Source organism: Nomascus leucogenys, chromosome 5, assembly GCF_006542625.1.
Source record: "Nomascus leucogenys isolate Asia chromosome 5, Asia_NLE_v1, whole genome shotgun sequence".
NCBI lineage: Eukaryota > Metazoa > Chordata > Mammalia > Primates > Hylobatidae > Nomascus > Nomascus leucogenys.
This window is the reverse complement of record NC_044385.1, coordinates 78,300,320-78,321,164: the sequence shown is the minus strand read 5'-3', so window position 1 is coordinate 78,321,164 and position 20,845 is coordinate 78,300,320. Positions and strand designations below refer to the sequence as shown.

Below are 20,845 nucleotides of genomic sequence, written 5' to 3'. Positions count from 1 at the left end.
CAGCCTCCTGAGTAGCTGGGACTACAGGCGTGTGCCACCATGCCTGGATAATTTTTGTATTTTTAGTAGAGACAGGCTTTCACTACGTTGGCCAGGCTGGTCTCGAACTCCTGACCTCATGATCTGCCCGCCTTGGCCTCCCAAACTGCTGGGATTACAGGTGTGAGCCACCGCACCCGACCCAGATATACTCTTTTGCAACAGTTTTTTATATTAGCAAAATATTGTGAATATTTCCTCATCTCATTCAATATTTTTGTATAATAAAATGTCATATAATGATATTAAATGTTCACACTAATGATAAAGGGACCACCTGCAGGGTGTCCATTATATGTCACACCATCCTGGGTGTTTTATTATATATATCAACTCAATTTAATCTTCACAACCACTTAAAAGGTAGCTCTCATTACCCTCACTGTACAAGTGAAAGAGCTGAGGCTAAAGAGGTTAAGCAGTTAGCTCCAGGATGCACAGTAATCAGCAGATGCATGTAAGTCTTTCTCTGCTCTTTCCATGATAATACGTTGCCTCCCTTTATTTTTAATGACTGCATAGCATTAAAGTGGTAGCAGGTTAAAAATACCATAATTTAGCTGGGCATGGTGGCAAGTGCCTGTAGTCCCAGCTATTCTGGAGGGTGAGTTGGGAGGATCCCTTGACCCCAAGAGTTAAAATCCAGCTTAGACAACATAGCAGAACTCTGTCTTAAAAAAGAAAAGCTAGCAAAACACCCCTGTAATTTATTTAACTCTTTCAATTTTCAGATAATTATATTGTTTGGTTGGTTTTTTGGCTACGATTCAATAACATTTAATATGTAAAGTATGATTCATTTTTATTAAACAAAACTATGTATATATGCTTGCCTATATATGCACGAAATAAAAAGCTCTAACTATTAACAACAGTTATCCCTAGGGAATATAGTATTAGGTTGGCGCAAAAGTAATTGCATTTTTGCCATTAAGAGTAAGGTTACCACCTATGGGCTTTCATCTGTGGGCTAGATGAGAAAGAAAGAGGGAAGTTTCACTTTTACCTTATTCACTTCTATTTGACTTAAAACAAGCATGCATTATTAGAGTAACTTAAAAACTAGCAATAAAACACTGTAACAAAGTCTTTTGTTTGAGAACTCTTCTGTACACTTTTATTATCTTCTTTGAATAAATTTCTAGAGGAATTAGTCAAAAATAAGAACATTTCCCTCATGCCTGTAATCCCAGCACTTTGGGAGGCTGAGGCAGCTGGATCACTTGAGGCCAGGAGTTTGAGACCAGCCTGGGCAACATGGTGAGACCCCATCTCTACTAAAAATACAAAACATTAGCCGGGTATGGTGGTGCTTGCCTGTGGTCCCAGCTACTCAGGAGGCTGAGGTGGGAGGGTCACTTAAGCTCAGTGGGCAGAGGCTGCAGTGAGCCAAGATCATGCCACTGCACTCCAGCCTGGGTGATAGAGCAAGACTTTGTCTTAAAAAAAAAAAAAAAAAAAAGAAAAATTTCTTCAGCAGGATACAGACCCCCCCCCGGCAAAAATGAACATTTTAAAGATTCATATTATATATTGTAAAACTGCCTTCCCAGAAATATTTTATCAATTTGTGTAGTTTTACCAGAAATGAGTGTCCATTTTGCTGCTTTCTGGCCAATAGTGGTTATTGACATTCTTTTCATCTTTGCCAAATTCATACATGGAATACTATATTACATTTTGTTTTAGCTTTTATTCCTTTTTTTTTTTTTTTTTGCAATGGAGTCTTACTCTGTCACCCAGGCTGGAGTGCAGTGGCGTGATTTTGGCTTACTGCAGCCTCCATCTCCTAGGTTCAAGAGATTCTCCTGCCTCAGCCTCCTGAGTAGCTGGGACCACAGGTGTGTGCCACCACGCCTGGCTAATTTTTTGTATTTTTAGTAGAGACAGGGTTTTGCCATGTTGGCCAGGCTGGTTTTGAACTCCTGGACTCAAGTGATCTGCCTGCCTCGGCTTCCCAAAGAGCTGGGAGTACAGGCATGAGCTACCACACCTAGCCAAATTTTGCTTTAGTTTTTATTCCTTTGATTACTGCATGAGATTGAATATTTTTTCTATCAGCCATTTTTATTTCTCTTGTTTTTTTCGAGTTGACAATTCCTGTACTTTGCTATTTTTCTGTTGGGGTGTTTGCCTTTTTAAAAATTATTTGCCATCAATTTTTATATTATAAATATATTTGTCATATATGGTACAAATATTGTATCCTAACCTTTTGTTTGTCTTTTAATTTTGTTTATAATATTCTTTTAAATAAATAGTAGTTAGGAATTTTTTAAGTTGCTAAATGTATCCAGCTGGTAGGAGTAATTTAGCTGTTTTTGTTTTGAAACTCCTATGTACTGACTATACAATTTAAATTGGGGCAGGAAACACTGAAGCTTAGAGGTGTTAAGGAACTTACTGAAGGATCCTTTAGCTGAGATGTAGGGAAGCTAGAATTGAGAATATTAATTTTTAAGAAGTTCTTAAGTCTAAATGAGAATGAGAAATCTGGCCAATGTTGAAGACCTCTAATGGTTGGAGGTCCCGTGGACATCAGAAAAGCGGGGCAGTCAGGGGCTGGAAGTCAGGGTAGAAATGACAAGTCAGCAAAGCATCAAGAATAAGGAAGAAAAAGTAGAAATGAGGTGTGGCCACTGGTACTGGCACCAAACCCCTTGGAAAGTATTGTCTATAGATGAAAGTAGAACAAGAAAATACACCCAAATACTTCTAAAATGAAGTCACGCAAGATAATTTTTATTTGAAAATGAAAAATATAGTCATCTTAATACAAAATTTTACTGGCCTGATTTCTGTGGGATATGACACATTTTCTTTTTTTAGATTTCATTTGTTCTCAGCAGTGATTGCTCCTGGAATGTTGCATTTTTATAAAGAATTCCTTTGCTACTGAAAGATAGATATTAAAATATGGCTCCATATGGCTAGATAATGAGCACAGTACCACCAGTCCAACTTTTAATATAGCAAAACTTCACCAGAAATATTTATTTTCTTGATGATGATTGTCGACAAACCATTGATGAGATATAGGGTACTCTGCTAATTCTAGAAATGTTGTTTCCTGCCATCGAAAGATCGTTTTCAAAGTGACATTAAAAGCCAGTGAAATCCTAGAGAATTTTAGATGGAAATGAGCAGAAAGCATGTTCTTGAAACCAAGTTAGCTTTATAGACTACTCTGTCTCTTAATGTAATTTAGATGCCCATACAAGAAAAAGAAGCTTCCAAGAAAGAAGTCATTCTTCTGGAAAAGATGAAACATCCCAACATTGTAGCCTTCTTCAATTCATTTCAAGGTTTGATTTTCAAATATTCCTTAAGTATTTTTATAAAGTATAGGCATGTTGACATATGTAAAAAGATTTGTTCCTAAGGACTGTGTATAAATTAATTTTTGTAAATCGGTCATTTCCCCATTTACTTAAATTGCAGCTTGAGACGTCCTCGTTATTTCCTCTCTAGTAAGTTTTTGTAGACAGCTTTCTTATGTTTTCTTGTTTTTCTGCCTCTCCTTAATTCTCACTCTCCCAAAAAATTAATGACTGGCTTATTAGCTTCTTTGCTGTAGTAACAACCCCCGAATTTAAGTGACTTTTAATAATACACATCTATGTCTCACTTACATTACATGCTAGCTGTGGTGGGCTGGGGTCTTGAGTCTGGGGCCCAGCCTGAAGGAGCAGCTCAGATAAGGAACCAGCTGTTCTCATAAGCAAGAGAAGAGGGGAAAACACAGAGCCCACCACACTATCGCTCTCAAAGCCCTGCTAGGATGTGTGTGTTTGTGTGTGTGTGTTGGGGGGGTACTCTGCTTACAGGAGATCCTGCATATCCTTAGGCAACAGATGGGACTGTGTAATCCTCTTACAGAGAGCCAGCCAGCAAACAGCCACGCACCATAGCCTAGCACACTGCCACGGAGAGGGGGAGAACTTTAGGGAAGGAATTCCCTTCCTCTGTACACCTGAATACAATTCTGCTGAGAACTTTAGGGAAGGAATTCCCTTCCTCTGTACACCTGAATACAATTCTGCTGAGAACTTTAGGGAAGGAATTCCCTTCCTCCGTACACCTGAATACAATTCTGCCTCCACCCATCACTATAGTCCAAAGGTAAAAAATAAATAATAAATGAAGGGGCTTTGGTCAGACAGCATTCATTCACTGAACTGATACTTATTGAATGCTTACTATATGCCAGGCATTGTTCTAGGTGTCAGGAATATAGCAGTGAACAAAGCAGATGAAAATCTCTGTTTTCATGAAATTTATATTCTAGTGGGAAGAGATAGACAATAAACAAATCTACAGTATGTCAGGTGTGTCTTAAGTTGTGACAGGGCTGTATGTGCTGACAGTTTTATGAGGGGTCATTCCCCAGCCCAGCCCCCAGCACAGGGCTGTTTTAAGACTGATAAGTAGTTCATGGAGCAGAAGTGTTAACCTCAATATCTTCAAGCATCATCAGTTGGGTAAAAGTCAGTCAATAAATAAATACAGCCACCGTGTCTGGAGTATGTACACTGTGCAGGACACTGTGTTCCTTACTGATTAAAACCACTACATTCAAAGTACTTCTGTGTGTATGGCCCTTCTTTGGCTTCTGGGTATTTAAAAAGAGCTCTTGGGACTCTTCTGAGGTCTTCCTGGGAGCAGAACAGTACACCTGGTCTGGAATTGGGTTGCATGGAATAACTTTCAAGGAAAGTCACTGAATAAAGTGCCCTGCATTCCTGTCCATTGGCTACTGATAATGCTATAAGATGATCTTTCTCTTATTTATTTTGTTTGAGGTTATTACTGTGACTCCCTGGCTAACTCCTACTTATCCTCAGGCCTTTTCTGGACTCACAATTCAAATTACAGCTCCCTTTGGTTCTCTTCCACAGCAGTTGTACTTACATATGTCTATTTATATAATTATGAATTTGTTTCATATTTGTCACCCTTTACATAGTAAACTTAATGGATTTTGGGGCTCCATCTGTTTTGCTCGCCACTTGATCCTTGGCATCTAGCACACAATGGCTGCTTAATACCTATTTACTGAATGAGCAAATGGACTGGACCACTTTTAGAGACTGGAGTATTTCCTTATACCATGTGAGATTGATTTTTGAGGACAGTTTACCACTGGAAGCTTTTGCAAAACTAAGGTCATTTTTACAGTATACATAACCTCTGCTGTGTTTGTTGATACTGTAAGTTTACATTTTCTTATGACTCTTTTTAAGTAGAGCACCCCTGTGTTTAGGAAAACTAGAGCTATTGTGATGCTTTTGAGTTTGCTTGGCAGATTGCTGGGACTTGAACTACTGAGCTTATCTAAAAGCCTGAGAGGGCCTTGCAGCCTCTGTCTTTTAGAGAGTGTAGGTAAAGCCTTGTTTTCCCTCAAATGGCTTATCTCTGATCATAAGAACCATGGCTCTAATGTTTGTCTATAGAAAACAGAATGTTTTTGGCCAGGCGCGGTGGCTCACGCCTGTAATCCCAGCACCCTGGGAGGCCGAGGCGGGCGGATCACCTGAGGTCAGGAGTTCAAGACCAGCCTGGCCATGGTGAAACCCCGTCTCTACTAAAAATACAAAAAAATTTAGCCGGGCATGGTGGTGTGCACCTGTAATCCCAGCTACTTGGGAGGCTGAGGCAGGAGAATCGCTTGAACCTGGGAGGCAGAGGTTGCAGTGAGCTGAGATTGCGCCACTGCACTCCAGCCTGGGCAAGAAGAGTGAAACTGTCTCAAAAAAAAAAAAAAAAAAAAGAAAAAAGAAAATAGGATGTTTTTATTGGTTTGAAGCAACATAAGAAAAATAATGAGAATGTAGTGATATTTTCCTAAGACTAAATTAATTCCATGTAAATTCCATCAATAAACAATCATTAAGTGTCTGTTATATGCCAGGCATGTTCTAGGTCTTGGAGATATATCAGCAAACAAAATAGGCAAAAATTCCCATGCTGTTGTATTTGTTTTCTATTACTACATAGCAAATGAACACAAATTTAGTGGCTTAACAACAACACCTATTTATTATCTCTTGATTTCTGTAGTTCAGAAGCCTGAGGTTGGCTTAGCTGGATTCTCTGCCCAGAGTCTCAGCTAGTTGAAATCAAGATGTCAGCTGGGACTGTTATCTGTGGCTCATGGTCCTCTTCCAAGCTTATTTAGGTTGTTACAGATTTCATTTGCTTGCAATTGGGGTAATTGGATCATGGCTCACTGCAGCCTTGAACTCCTGGCCTCAGGTGATCCTCTCGCCATGGCCTCCAAAAGTGCTGTGAGTACTGTGCCTGGCCAGAAAGAGCTCTTTTACATTTATTTAAACACAGAGTTTTATTTTATATTACTCTTATGCACACATAGAAAATATAAGCAAACAAAGTTGGTTAAGGTATGCTAAAAATTATTTAGGCAGTGAAAACATTAAGCCTGCCAGGTCTACAGCAACTGATTGGAAGATGCCAATGTCTGTAAGAAACAATCTTGATTTTTTTTTTGAGACAGAGTCTTACTCTGTTGCCCAGGCTGGAGTGCAGTGGTGTGATTACAGCTCACTGCAGCCTTAACCTTCTGGACTTGAGGGATCCTCCCACCTCAGTCTCCTGAATACTGGGACTACAGGCATGTACCCCCACACCTGGCTAATTTTTGTATATTTTTTCTTTATAGAGCCAGGGTTTCGCCATGTTGCCCAAACTGGTCTCAAACACCTAAGTTCAAGCAATCCACCTGCCTTAGCCTTGGCCTCCCAAAGTGCTGGGATTACAGGCGAGAGCCACTGCGCCAGGCCCTTGATTTTTTAAAAGTGCATTTTAGAATGAATTATAATAATTGTTTAATAAATGTTGGAACTTGACAAATAAAAAGGTTATTTAGTGCCCTTCGATTGTTTTGAAGTATCAGTGATCCATGAGCTTTACAGCAGATGGAAAATTTGAGACCATAAATGATTTTTCCCAACACTTCCAATAAATAGAAAATTAACAGTGGCTAATGGGGAAAAATCCTAAAATCCTTATTTTACAGTCAGATAATGGTAATTGACATTAAGTAGTTTCTTTTCTTTTTTTTTTTTTTTTTTTGAGATGGAGTCTTACTCTGTCACCCAGGCTGGAGTGCAGTGGCGCAATCTCGGCTCACTGCACCTCCACCTCCCGGGTTCAAGCAATTCTCCTGCCTCAGCCTCCTGAGTAGCTGGGATTACAGGCGCCTGCCACCATGCCTGGCTAATTTTTGTATTTTTAGTAGAGACAGGGTTTCACTATGTTGGCCAGGCTGGTCTCAAATTCCTGACCTCAGGTGATCCACCCACCTCGGCCTCCCAAAGTGCTGGGATTACAGGCATGAGCCACTGCACCTGGCCAGTAGTTTCTTTAAGATATCTCTGTCGGCCGGGCGCGGTGGCTCACGCTTGTAATCCCAGCACTTTGGGAGGCCAAGGCGGGCGGATCACGAGGTCAGGAGATGGAGACCACGGTGAAACCCTGTCTCTACTAAAAATACAAAAAATTAGCCGGGCATGGTGGCAGGTGCCTGTAGTCCCAGCTACTCACTCGGGAGGCTGAGGCAGGAGAATGGCGTGAACCCAGGAGGCGGAGCTTGCAGTGAGCCGAGATGGCGCCACTGCACTCCAGCCTGGGCGACAGAGCGAGATTCCGTCTCAAAAAAAAAAAAAAGATATCTCTGCCATGATGAATTTTGAGTCAGTCAGTTTCTTTCACCAAAAGCCAGTGTAAGGTTGGAGTTGGTGAAAAGTTGGAGGCTGGTGAAAAGGAAGTGAGATGAAATCCTTTCTCCTCTGTTTCATTATTCTGATTCTTCCATGGTTTTGAAATTGCCATCCCTTCATTGCTGTGGCAGACCTTTAAATGACTGAGCTTCAATGATAAGAAACATCAATTCTCCTAAAAGTAACACATTCCTGAAAATAACCGATCTCTAGATATTAAGGCATATTGGGAAGCATCTTCTCAGAACCCTTCCTAGATCTCCAGTCTTACTTGCATGCACTTTCTCCTCACCCTCCAGCCTACAGACTTCTTCACAGCACTTCTCACCCAGTGCTGAGGGACTCCCCAACTAGACTTTGCCTCCTTAACAGTAGAATGGATGGCTTCTTTGCTTTTGATTCCTACACAGCATTCCTTGCTTTTGCATGTCCTCAATAGAAGTTTGTTAATAAATGAATGGATCTGTCTCTTAAAGAAGAGAGGAGGAAAAATTGAAATATGTGAAAGAAGATGCATGGTTTGTGAATTAGAAGCAACCAAGGGTAGACACTGCCAGGTTACTGATATCCACAGTAAAGTTGGTTAGGGTACTTCAAAGAGTAGGATAGCAAAAGATAGATATTTGGCAAGAGATTTTGGCATTTAGTGGGTACTACAGGGGAAAATGTTATCAACAATTGCTTATAAGACTGATTTTGGCGCATATGTTTTGTGTTCCTTCGGGGTTTTTTTGTTTGTTTGTTTTTCATGATCCACTCAACAAACATTTAAGCCCCTTTGATGTGCTAACTACTGTTTTAGGTACAAAAGAATGAAGTGTAGACAAACAAGTGAGTAGAAATCCTTCTTTTCTAACAAGATCCCAGCTGGTAGTTGGTTGGCTAATGATGAAAGCTGGTTAAAGTAGAAAATCACCTGTTTTAGTCTATTCCAGCAGCTATAACAAAATACCATAGACTGGGTGGCTTATAAACAGCAGAAATTTATTTCTCACAGTTCTAGAGGCTGGGAAGTGCAAGATCAAGGTGCAGGCAGATTCAGTGTCTGGTGAGGGTTCAATTTCTGATTCATAGATGGTCCGCCTCATTGTGACTTCACATGGTGGAAGGGGAGAGGATTCTCTCGTGGACAGCAATCCATTAATGTGGGCTCCACCCTCATGACCTAGTCACCTTCCAAAAGCCCTGTACCTCCTAATACCATCACTGTGGGGGTTAAAATTTCAACATATACATTTGGGGAAGACAAAGACATTTAGATCCTAGCAATTATACAAACATATTTTAACATAAGAAGACATAATCATCCTTTGAGTGGAAATGGCCAGGAAAAAAAAAAAAAAGAAAAAAAATTTAAGGAAATTACAAGCATTTGTCAAAGGATAGTTTCTTTTCTTTAATATGGAGCAAGTGTTTGTGGATAATCTGTGCACAATCCTTTCAGAAGTTTTCTAGTTGTATTTCATTCATTTCATTCAACGTTTAGGCAATGGTTATTTATTTATTTATTTTTAAACTCACTTTTACTGAGTCCTCCAAAATATTCAGGATAGCTTTTGGAGGAATAATCACATCTTTCTTTTTTTTTGAGACGGAGTCTTGCTCTGTCGCCCAGGCTGGAGTGCAGTGGTGCGATCTCAGCTCACTGCAAGCTCCGCCTCCCAGGTTCACTCCATTCTCCTGCCTCAGCTTCTCTGAGTAGCTGGGACTACAGGCGCCCGCCACCACACCTGGCTAATTTTTTCTATTTTTGGTAGAGACGGGGTTTCACCGTGGTCTTGATCTCCTGACCTCGTGATCCACCCCCCTCGGCCTCCCAAAATGCTGGGATTACAAGCGTGAGCCACCGCGCCTGGCCCACATCTTTCATTTTCTATCATATTTCATCAGTTTATGTAATAAAGACAAGAATAAGTCACTACAGTTCAAGAAAATTCAGAATTATAGTTGGTAGATTATGAGTCCACTGACTATAGTTCTGAATTTTCTTTCTTACGTAAGCTATGTGTCTTATTTAGAATTTCTAGTTTCTTTTCTTTAATGTGGAACAAGAATTTGTGGATAGTCTGTACATAATCCTTTTAGGAGTTTTCCAGTTATATTTCATTCATCCCATCAACATTTAGGTCAATAGATATTTTTTTAAAAAACTACTCACTTGTACTGAGTCCTCCAAAATATTCAGCATGGCTTTTGGAAAATAATCACCTTTCATTTTCTATTCATATTTCATCAGTTTCTGTTATAAAGACAAGAATAAATGGCGTAAACATATTTGGGAAAAAACACAATGATCTTGGTAAGATTCAGTTCAATTGGTAAGAGCGGAGGTACTTGGACATACTAGAGAGCCTAGTAGTATTTGGTAGTAACCTTGATGGGGCAATAGCAATGGAGAGTGTCCTGTAATCTAGTGAGTGGTTTATGCAGAGGTCAGTTATAAGAGTTTCTATTGTATTCAACAACGTAGATAAATAAGTACCGTATAAATATGGCTTTATGCCCAAATTCAAGAAGGGGCTATTAATTCTTCCTGGGGTGTTATGAAAGAGTCACAGCTGCTATTTTTACAGCAGATTTCTAATCTCTCAAAGGAATGTATTAATAAAAATAGCCAACATTTCTTAAACTCTCATTATGTACAGGCATTATTCTAAGTATCTGACATGGATTAACTCATTTAATCTTTCCAACAATCCAAAGAAGAAATTTCTATAATATTTCCATTTTACAGATGAGGTAATGAGGCACAGAGAAGTTAAAGTGACTTGCCCAGAGTCACAGAGCTAAGAAATATAAATGGTATAGTGGAATTAGAACCTAGTCCATCTTGATTCCACAGCCAGAACATGACTGATAAATATTGAAATCCTTCCAGCACCAAATGATTCCTTTTCTTACAGAGAATGGCAGGCTGTTTATTGTAATGGAATATTGTGATGGAGGGGATCTCATGAAAAGGATCAATAGACAACGGGGTGTGTTATTTAGTGAAGATCAGGTAAAAACTTCTAATTTGTTTTTTAATTTTATGTATGTGTGGTGGGGGGAGAATTAAATTTATAATGTCATAAGTAGTAGACTATGTTGATATAAAGCATGTGTTTTGGTAGAGAAATTCAAACCATAAAATAGTGGATCAATATTCTTGGTAGATTTAGTCCAGAACAAGTTTGCAATTGAACTTAAACTGAATTGTTTTTTAGAGAGTGAGATTTTCTTGAGAAAAGATAGTCTGTTTGGACAATCTCATGTAGGATGCCTCTGAGATAAGTCTTCATGGTTAAAAAAAAATCTGAATGTGAGTGTTCCTTAGCCATTTAACATATGACATATTTATAGCTTCACTGTTTTCTCTTTTACCATTGGGTGCTCTGTTTTAAACTAGATATCCCACTTTGCTAGGGAGGATAGAAGCTTGTCTTGGCAATGCCTATTTAGTTTCATTGTTTATTAAGACTGGGAGATAAAAGATGAAGAATAATGGCCTCTCCCACTTTCTCTTTGCACAAATGTATTTCTCTTCTATACTCCAAGCCTCCTTGGAACCCTCTTGGGAGTGGTACTCATGAAGGAGACAGGTTTGTGTGTGTGGAGAGGAATCTGAATTAGCTCCTATATGATTGATGGTAAGGCCATTGCCTCAAGAAGCACACAGGAAAGGCCCACCATCTTTCCTTTGGCCATTTGTTTCTTTGTTCTATTTTAGCATGTAAGAGCATCATGCCCATAGAATTTCCTCTTAAAGTTGAATATTTTGAATATATGAAGGATTAAAGAATCAATATCTCTAACTTCTGTAAGATTAATCAAGCATTCTTTGTATGCTCATTTATATTATATATTAAATTCCATATGGATAGAAACTCTTTTTTCTTATCTAGGTATTATTTTGCCACATTTTATAAAAATGCTTCTCATGACAAAATTTTGAGTTACATTTCTTTTTGTTGGGAATGAACTAAAATTACAACTGAATATTAATGTCTGGAATATAGCTTTATTCCTATTATTTTCCTCTTTGTGTATAATTTGGCGGACAAAGAACCAGTGAAATTTTAGAATAGTTTAAATAAATCTCTGTAGGCATAGAACACATTTTCATAAAGAGGCTTATGGTCAACAAAGATAAAATCAAATCATGACTTAGAAATAAAATTAAACTTCAAAGGTAAAGTATTTGTTGGTTTTATATTAGATATATCGATATTTTATTACAATTCCTAACAACCTCACAGATCCCCCGTTTCTTCCTCCTTCTCTCCCCACCCTTGTCACCCTCCTTCCACTGTAAAGGAAGAACCAATGGCTCCCAGGTTATCAGGAAACAGGGCTGCTTGTGTACTATTTACAATGCAGTTAGTACCCCAGGGTTAAGTAGGAACAAAAGAAAATCATGAATGGCAGGCCTCTTTCCCTTGCTTCTACTTATCTTTTTCTGCATGTGGAATTTCCCTTGATACCAGTGATATTTGGATTACTTTTCTGTGCCTCCATTTTTTTAGTTGTAAAATGAAAATAATAATATGATAAAGTGTACTTATTAACTTCATTCCTATAAATACGCATACACTGTGTGTGTGTGTGTGTGTGTGTGTGTATAATTTCTTTTCTTTCTTTTTGCACGTTACCGTGAAGACATTTCAGTGACTACCAGGCTATTCAGTGGCTTTGTTTTGTGTTCTCTCTATAGATCCTTGGTTGGTTTGTACAGATTTCTCTAGGACTAAAACATATTCATGACAGGAAGATATTACACAGGGACATAAAAGCTCAGGTAACAGCTCAGAGAGAAGACTAAGACAGAACTGATCTTTTGTTGAAGTACCTCAAACAACATGACATTTTCTCCATTTATAGAACATTTTTCTTAGCAAGAATGGAATGGTGGCAAAGCTTGGGGACTTTGGTATAGCAAGAGTCCTGAATAAGTAAGTACTTTGAAAATAATTTTTCTTTCTAGTCAAAATAGCCCAAATATGTATTTTTAGGTATCATGGATTAAGAAGATATTAAAATCTTGGTTGTCTAAATAATTTTAGGTAGCTTTATGTAAATGCATTACATCAGATGGTACTTTGAGATTAAAATTCTCAAGATAAATCGTGGTGTAATAGAATGATGTTGCTAATATTCTGTAGTGTGATTCCAGTTTATCAAATATGGATGTGACTGTAATACACATAAAGCTAGAGAGAATTTAGTGAAACAGGCAGGTTTACACTTCTTAATGAAAAAAGTCAAACTCTGTAAAATATTTGAAGAGATTTATTCTGAGCCAAATATGAGTGACCAAAGGTCCATGCCTGTGACATAGCCCTTGGGAGATCCTGAGAACATGTACCCAAGGTGGCCGGTCTACAGCTTGGTTTTGTACATTTAGGGAGATGCAAGACATCAATAAGATGTACATGGGTTTGGTCCAGAAAAGCAGGACAACTCAAAGCTGAGAAGAATGGGAGGGAGCTTCCAGGTCATAGGTGGATTAAAAACTTTTCTGATTGGCAATTGATTGAAAGAGTCTATCTAAAGACCTGGAATTAGTGGAAGGGAGTGTCTGGGTTAAGATAAGGGGTTGTGGAAATGAAGGTTTTTATTATGCAGATGAAATCTCCAAGTAGCAGGCCTCAGAGAGAATAGATTGTAAATGTTTCCTCTTATCAGATTTAAAAAGGTGCCAGACTCTTAGTTAATTTTTTCCTGGATCAGGAAAAAGCCTTGGAAAAAGAAGGGAATTTTCTTCAGAATGTAGATTTTCCCCACAAGAGATACCTTTGCAGAACTATTTCAAGATATGGACAAAGAAACATGATTTGGGGTAAAATATTTTGATTTCTTTCAGGCCTGCTATCTGTCATGTGATGTTATACTAGAGTCAGGCTGGACTTTGGTATCTTATTGCTACAAGGAGTCTGCTTTGTCAGTCTTAAGGTCTGTTTTAATGTTAATGCTGGTCAACTGTGCCTGAATTCCAAAGGGGAGGAGGAGATAATGAGGCACGTCCGACCCTGCTTCCCATCATGGCCCAAACTAGTTTTTCAGGTTAACTTTGGAATATCCTTGGCCAAAGGGAGGGTTTATGAGTTGGTTGGGGGGCTTAGAATTTTATTTTTGGTTTACACACTTTCTAGCAGAATAAATTGGTGCACCTGTTTGGAAGACAATTTGGTGGCAATATATATCAAGAGATTTTTAAATATTCTATTTCTGGGAATTTCTTCCAAGGGAATAATTTGAAATTTGGAATAACGTAAATGCCTAAATAATTGGGAAATGGTTAAATTTAATAAAGCTTGGCATGGCCATGGCCATATACCTGAATATATCATAAACATGTATGGTTTTGAAGACTTCTTGATAACTTTGTTATACTAAGTAAAGAAAATGGAATTCTGAATTTTAAATACATTGTGATCACAGTTATGTGAAAAATATGTGTGGAAAAAAGACAGGAAGGAAATATATCAGAATTTTAACAATAGTTGTTTTGGGTGCTAAGATTCTGGGTAACTTTTTTCTCCCTTATTCATTTTTGTATTTTCCAAGTTTTAAATCATGAGGTTGCAATTTGATAATCTCTACATCTGAGAGATTTTTATAACATGATAATTTCATCTCTTTGTGGAGTCTTTAAGCCATAAAAAATATATTTTAATGTGTAAATTTTTGGGAGGTGAATTGTAAGTTTAAAAATCAGCTGATTTAGTTACTTTATCAACATACAGTGTTTTGCTTTCTTCTAACACATGTATGCATCAAATCTTGTGTTATCCATTTTCACATTTTTTCTTGCATGTCCATGTCTTAAGACTTTTCTTACTCCAATAAAAAATCATGCTGATATATTATTTAATATTATTTACTAGTTCCATGGAACTTGCTCGAACTTGTATTGGAACACCTTACTACCTGTCCCCAGAGATCTGTCAGAATAAACCCTACAACAATAAAACGTAAGTTGCTGACTCTTAGTTTGAAAGTGTCAGTAAAATCTGATGGATGACACTGAATGAAGATTCCAGAAACTAAAATTCAAATCTCTTCTCTCTTTCTTATGGTACTTTTGTAATTTCATTTTCTTCATGTGTGAAATTGTTTCGGACCAAACTGAGGGTTGGGCTGCTATTTCTCGCGGTCCAATACGAGATGCAGATGAACTGGGGAGGAAGAGAGTTTTTATTTCTGTAACCAGTACAGGGAGAAGGCCTGGAAATTATCACCAGACCAATTCAAAATTACAAAGTTTTTCAGAGCTTATACACCTTTTAAGCTATATGTCTATGTGTAAGTGTGCATTCATTTAAAGACATAGTGATTAACTCCTTTTAATCTATAACTAAGGTCTGAGTCCTGAAGACTTTCTTCTGGAGCCTCAGTAAGCTTACTTAATCTAAATGGGTCTAGGTCCTGGGGTGATTACCCTTATTTTGTCTCCTGCTAAATCATGGAGGTTTAGGGAGTTCCTTCAGACCCCCAATAAACTTGTTTGTGGAGGCCTGAGGAGTTTCTTCAGACTACCAATAAAACTTGTTTAATCTTAAATGGCTCCTGTTAAGAATTCCTTCATTATTTTGTCATGGTTTAAGGCCCAGGAAAGGCCTAGGCAAAACTCTTGATGGGCTTTTGTTACATTACAGCGTTTGTATAAGGGCACTGGCTTTTTTTTTGAGACAGAGTCTTGCTCTTGTCACCCAGGCTAGAGTGCAATGGTACGATCTCAGCTCACTGCAACCTCCGCCTCCCAGGTTCAAGCGATTCTCCTGCCTCAGCCTGCTGAGTATCTGGGATTACAGGTGCCTGCCACCATGCCCAGCTAAAGTTTTGTATTTTTAGTAGAGATGGGGTTTCACCATGTTGTCCAGGCTGGTCTCAAACTCCTGACCTCATGATCTGCCTGCCTCAGCCTCCCAAAGTGTTGAGATTACAGGTGTGAGCCACTGTGCCTGGCTGGGCACTGGCTTTTTTAGCTTTTAATATTTAACTTCACCACTCAGTCAGTACAGAAACAGTTGTGATGGAGGCCTGCGTTGGTAAGACCTGGCCTGCCACAAAATGGGGATCCCAGTGACCATCTCTGAGCAGTGTTACCTGAAGCTTTTGAACTTGTTTAGAAGAAAAGCCATTTCTCTTCATTTAAAGATACAAGTGGTATAAAAAATAACATCGAAAATTGCAGTCACTCTGATGTCCATTTTTGTATTATATGTTCATACCTTTGAAGCACTGTTTAGTCTATTGCAAGAAAAGATTGAAGAGGATGAAGTAGAAGACGATGTGGTCTGGTGACTGCTCGCTGGATTAGGAGCTAGGAATCCTAGTCTTGGCTCAGTTGCCAACTTGACCAAGTCAGTTGACCTCTGTGGGCCTCAGTTCCCTAACTGATAATAATGGGAGTATTGACTAGGTAATCTTCAAGGTGTCTTCTAGCTTTAAAACCCAGTTAGTTTTTATGTATGTGATATCAGAGTCTGGTTCTCAGCAATAATTTTTTTTTTTTTTTTTTGAGATGGAGTCTGGCTCTGTCATCCAGGCTGGAGTGCAGTGACGTGATCTCAGCTCACTGCAATCTCTGCCTCCTGGGTTCAAGCAATTCTTGTGCCTGGGTCTCCCAAGTACCTGGGACTGCAGGCCTGCACCACCATGCCCAGCTAATATTTTGTATTTTTAGTAGAGACGGGGTTTCACCATGTTGGCCAGGCTGGTCTTGAATTCTTGACCTCAGGTGATCTTCCCGCCTCGGCCTCTCAAAGTGCTGGGATTCCAGGTATGAGCCACTGCACCTGGCCCTCAGCAGTAATGTTAATGTATACTGCAAGAAAAGGTGAAGAGGAGCTTTTGCTTCCTATAAGGAGAAGGAAAAAAACTTCATTTTTCAAAGCTGGCTGCCATTGAACAAGTTGGCGATAAGGAAGACTGAGTTCCCTTTGGAAGTTAATTGTCCTTTTGTTTAGGAAAAAATGCCCAAGAGATACTTGGCTATTGGACTTTGAAGGAGATAAATGGAAGGCAAAGCTCAGATGATAGAGATTTACAAAAAGAATAGTAAGATTTTCTCTGCATAATAAAATAACAGGGATTTTTTTTTTGAGACATCCCCTGGCACCAAGGAGTTTGGCCTCAAGTTAGTTGTGCAGGAATTCAGGTAGGGTGTGTTGGATGGAAAGTAGGCTGTTCAGAGCAGGGCATGCCACAGACAGCCTTGGGTCAGCTGCATTGTTTTGTTTGCTTGTACTGCTTTTAGAGAATTTGAATAAACATTTAAATACTGCTGGATATGGTGGCTCATGCCTATAATCCCAGCACTTTGGGAGGCTGAGGGGGATGATCGCTTGAGTCCAGATACTCAAGACCAACCTGGACAACATTGTGAGACCCTGTCACTACATCCAAAAAAAAATTAAATATTGAAAGACTTTAAAATATGCATAGTTTGTACCTCTGAAAATGTGGAAGATCTTAGCAATAATCAGGTGGGTAGCCGCTGGCTCCATTAGAGGACTGGTTCACCACAGTCCTCAATATGCAGAGTGGTCTCAGGCCTGCAACTGGCCCCACCCAACCCCCAGGTGGCTGCAGTACTGGCCTGAGCCCTGGGAGCATATGAATTCTCTACCCTGGCTACAGAGGGTGCTCTGGGAACAGAAGAGAGGTTTGGGTCTGTGGAAGCCCTAGTAAAGACAAAAGTCTGTGTGGTGTGAAATGGTCAGTGAGTTTCTAGAAGGTCTAGAAAGTTCATGTTTGTTTCCTGGATCAGGTGCAGGTGGCTCACACCTGTAATCCCAGCACTTTGGGGGGCCAAGGAGGGAGTATTGCTTGAGCTCAATAGTTTGAGACCAGCCTGAGCAGCATGGCAAAACCTTGTTAATGAAAAAAAATTATTTAAAAAATCCCACAAATTTGTTTCCCACCAATCTTACCGTCTATTGTACTTACCGCCTTTTGTACTCAAACCCTTAGTATAAGTCTATCTCTCTCTCCTTCTCTCTGACACACACACACACATACACACACACCCATGCACAAAGCGTTGCTGCTAGAGGAGCCATTTACCTCACTCCTCACTTTAATGATTCCTTCTTGCTTTGACTCCTTGACTTCTCATTAGACATTTTTTGATCTTTTAGATTTAATTGTGCTTTTTGTTCTATAAAATAACTCCTCAAACCAATCACATATAAATATTTATGAAGTACTAAATCTGTAAGGAGCAATGATATATATTTTAAGTATATTTTTAAATGTTTATTGAGAATCAGATACTATGTTTATCACATAATATAACTTTGGTTCTGTCAAAAGCCTTGAGTAGGATATATCTTTCAAAATCAACCAAATATTACCTTTTGAGTCAAAACAAATCTGTGTTCGAGTTCTGCCTGCCTCCTCCAAATTGCTCAACACTTCATCACACATACATTGTTTTTGAGCAGGAAGCTGAACTAAATATTAAGCCACCGGGTTGTAGCAAAGTTTGTGTGCCTTTCTTCGACTAGAAATCTGACAAACTACAAATGGTTTTCATTTTACCTCTTATCTTCTAATAAGAATTGATGATATATCTGAAAGCATTTGTAAAAGCTGATCAACTTACATAAAATTGTAAAGTAACACAAATTTAAGGCACTGTAAGGATAAAAGCTTTTATTAAGAATTATGGATATTTTCTTGGCATGTAAACTCTTATCTTCTTTAGGGATATTTGGTCTCTTGGCTGTGTCTTATATGAGCTCTGCACACTCAAACATCCTGTAAGTATGCTCATTGTCAGACTAATCTTGAATTATTGGAATTGTAGAAAAGAAATTAACTTCTGGGAGAAAAAGGTTAATGTTTGGTTTTATTAGATTGTTAAAAATTATATGGATAAGCTACTTAAAATAATGATAGATGACATGGAAAGATGTCCAAGCAATATTATAAAGTAAAAAATCCAAGTTGGAGAATAGTATGTGTAGCATATTTCCATTAAAAATAAATTGTGTGGGCTTGGCGTGGTGGCTCATGCCTGTAATCCCAGCACTTTGGGAGGCAGAGGCGGGTGGATCACTTGAGGTCAGGAGTTGGAGACCAACCTGGCTAACATGATGGTGACACCCCATCTCTACTAAAAATACAAAAATTAGCCGGGCATGGTGGTGCGTGCCTGCAGTCCCAGCTAGTTGGGAGGCTGAGGCATGAGAATCGCTAGAACCCAGGAGGCAGAGACTGCAGTCAGCTGAGATCGCGCCACTGCACTCCAGCCTGGGTGACAGCGAGACTCCATCTCAAAAAAAAAATAAAAAATAAATAAATAAATTAATTAATTAATTAGTGTATGAATAGATATGTTCAGCAAAGGAAAATGTACATGGGCAAAGTTCACAGGAAACCAGGCACAAGCTTTTAGGAGTCTTTTCCCAGAAGTCACATGGGATGTGCCAAATCCTCCAGCATTGTTACCCACGTCACCTGTGAAATGCGATCTATAAGAAAGCTCATTGGGGCCGGGCACAGTGGCTCACGCTTGTAATCCCAGCACTTTGGGAGGCCGAGGCGGGTGGATCACGAGGTCAGGAGATCGAGACCACGGTGAAACTCCGACTCTACTAAAAATACAAAAAGTTAGCTGGGCATGGTGGCGGGCGCCTGTAGTCCCAGCTACTTGGAGAGGCTGAGGCAGGAGAATGGCGTGAACCCGGGAGGCGGAGCTTGCAGTGAGCCGAGATTGCGCCACTGCACTCCAGCCTGGGCGACACAGCGAGATTCCGTCTCAAAAAAAAAAAAAAAAAAAAGCTCATCGGATATACTCAGTGCCCAGGATTTTTACTGGGGACTGGTCACATAGGCACCCTCTACCTGGCATATGCCAAACTTCCAGACTCCTGGAAAGAAAGCAGGTGTTCAGCATAAACTATTTTGTTCACATAAATAGCTGAGGCAAAGAGAGCCACTCTTAACATTCAGGGAATGGTGGGAATTCTTCTGAAATCTTAGTTCCTAGACACCAGCCACGGGCCAACATTCTAAGCAGGCCTTTCTGAGGAGAGCCTGCTACATCAACTCTTTTTTCCACAGCTGTCATTACTGTTATTAATTATTGTCAAGGGTTGCACAGCCAGTGTCTGACCAAAATGTGTACCCCCTTTTTTTTTTTTTTTGAGATGGAGTCTCGCTCTGTTGCCCAGACTGGAGTGCGGTGGCACGATCTCAGCTCACTGCAACCTCCGACTCCTGGGTTCAAGCAATTCTCTTGCCTCAGCCTCCTGAGGAGCTGGGATTACAGGTGCCCACCACCACACCCAGCTAAATTTTTTGTACTTTTAGTGGAGTCGGTTTCACCATGTTGGCCAGGTTGGTCTTGAACTCCTGACCTCAGGTGATCTGCCCACCTTGGCCTCCCAGAGTGCTGGGATTACAGGCGTGAGCCACCATGCCAGGCCAATGTGTACCTTTATTGCTGCACCATGGTGTTGAATATTATTATGTATAAATAACTATTGTTTTCATACAATAGAAGATTTCTGGTCTATGAAGCATTTTAGAGGAAATTAAACAATGTTTATGTTAATTTTAAAAAGCAAGAGGTAAAATTTCATATCAGTATGACCTCAACTTTGTAAAATAAACATCATTTTTAAAAAAGATCAGGAGGAGCTATACCTCTGAGTGGTAAAATTATACATATTTTCCCCTGTCTTTGTAACTTCCTATACCTTCCAGTTTTTTATTACGAGTAAACATTATTTTGATAATAACACAAAATTAAAACAAAATAAAAACTTGTTTTAAATAACATGGCATCTTGTTGAGTAACTGCAGTATCTGCTTATGAAAGATTAGTTGGTGAAAACAATGTAGGGTGGACCATAGTGCTTCTTTTTTATTTTTTGATTGAGACAGGGTCTCACTCTGTCACCCAGGCTGGAGTGCAGTGACGTGATCACGGCTCACTGCAGCTTTGACCGCCTGGGCTTAGACAATCCTCTTGCCTCAGCCTCCCAAGTAGCTGGGACCACAGGCTCATGCCACCAAGCCCAGCAAATGTTTAAAAACCATGATTTGGAGAGATGAGGTCTATGTTTCCCAGG

The 20,845-nt window shown here is 39.4% G+C and overlaps 1 protein-coding gene across 2 annotated transcripts in view; it reads left to right on the top strand.

Annotated features, from left to right (window-relative positions):
* The window catches only part of NEK5 (NIMA related kinase 5), a 91,772-nt gene that overhangs the window by 6,700 nt on the left and 64,227 nt on the right, over nt 1-20,845 (top strand). For both annotated transcript variants that reach the window (XM_030813438.1, XM_003270124.4), the window contains exons 4-9: nt 3,248-3,344; nt 10,682-10,779; nt 12,472-12,555; nt 12,639-12,709; nt 14,645-14,731; nt 18,472-18,526. In XM_030813438.1, coding sequence (XP_030669298.1) covers nt 3,248-3,344; nt 10,682-10,779; nt 12,472-12,555; nt 12,639-12,709; nt 14,645-14,731; nt 18,472-18,526 — 492 coding nt within the window. The remainder of the gene's footprint in view (nt 1-3,247; nt 3,345-10,681; nt 10,780-12,471; nt 12,556-12,638; nt 12,710-14,644; nt 14,732-18,471; nt 18,527-20,845) is intronic.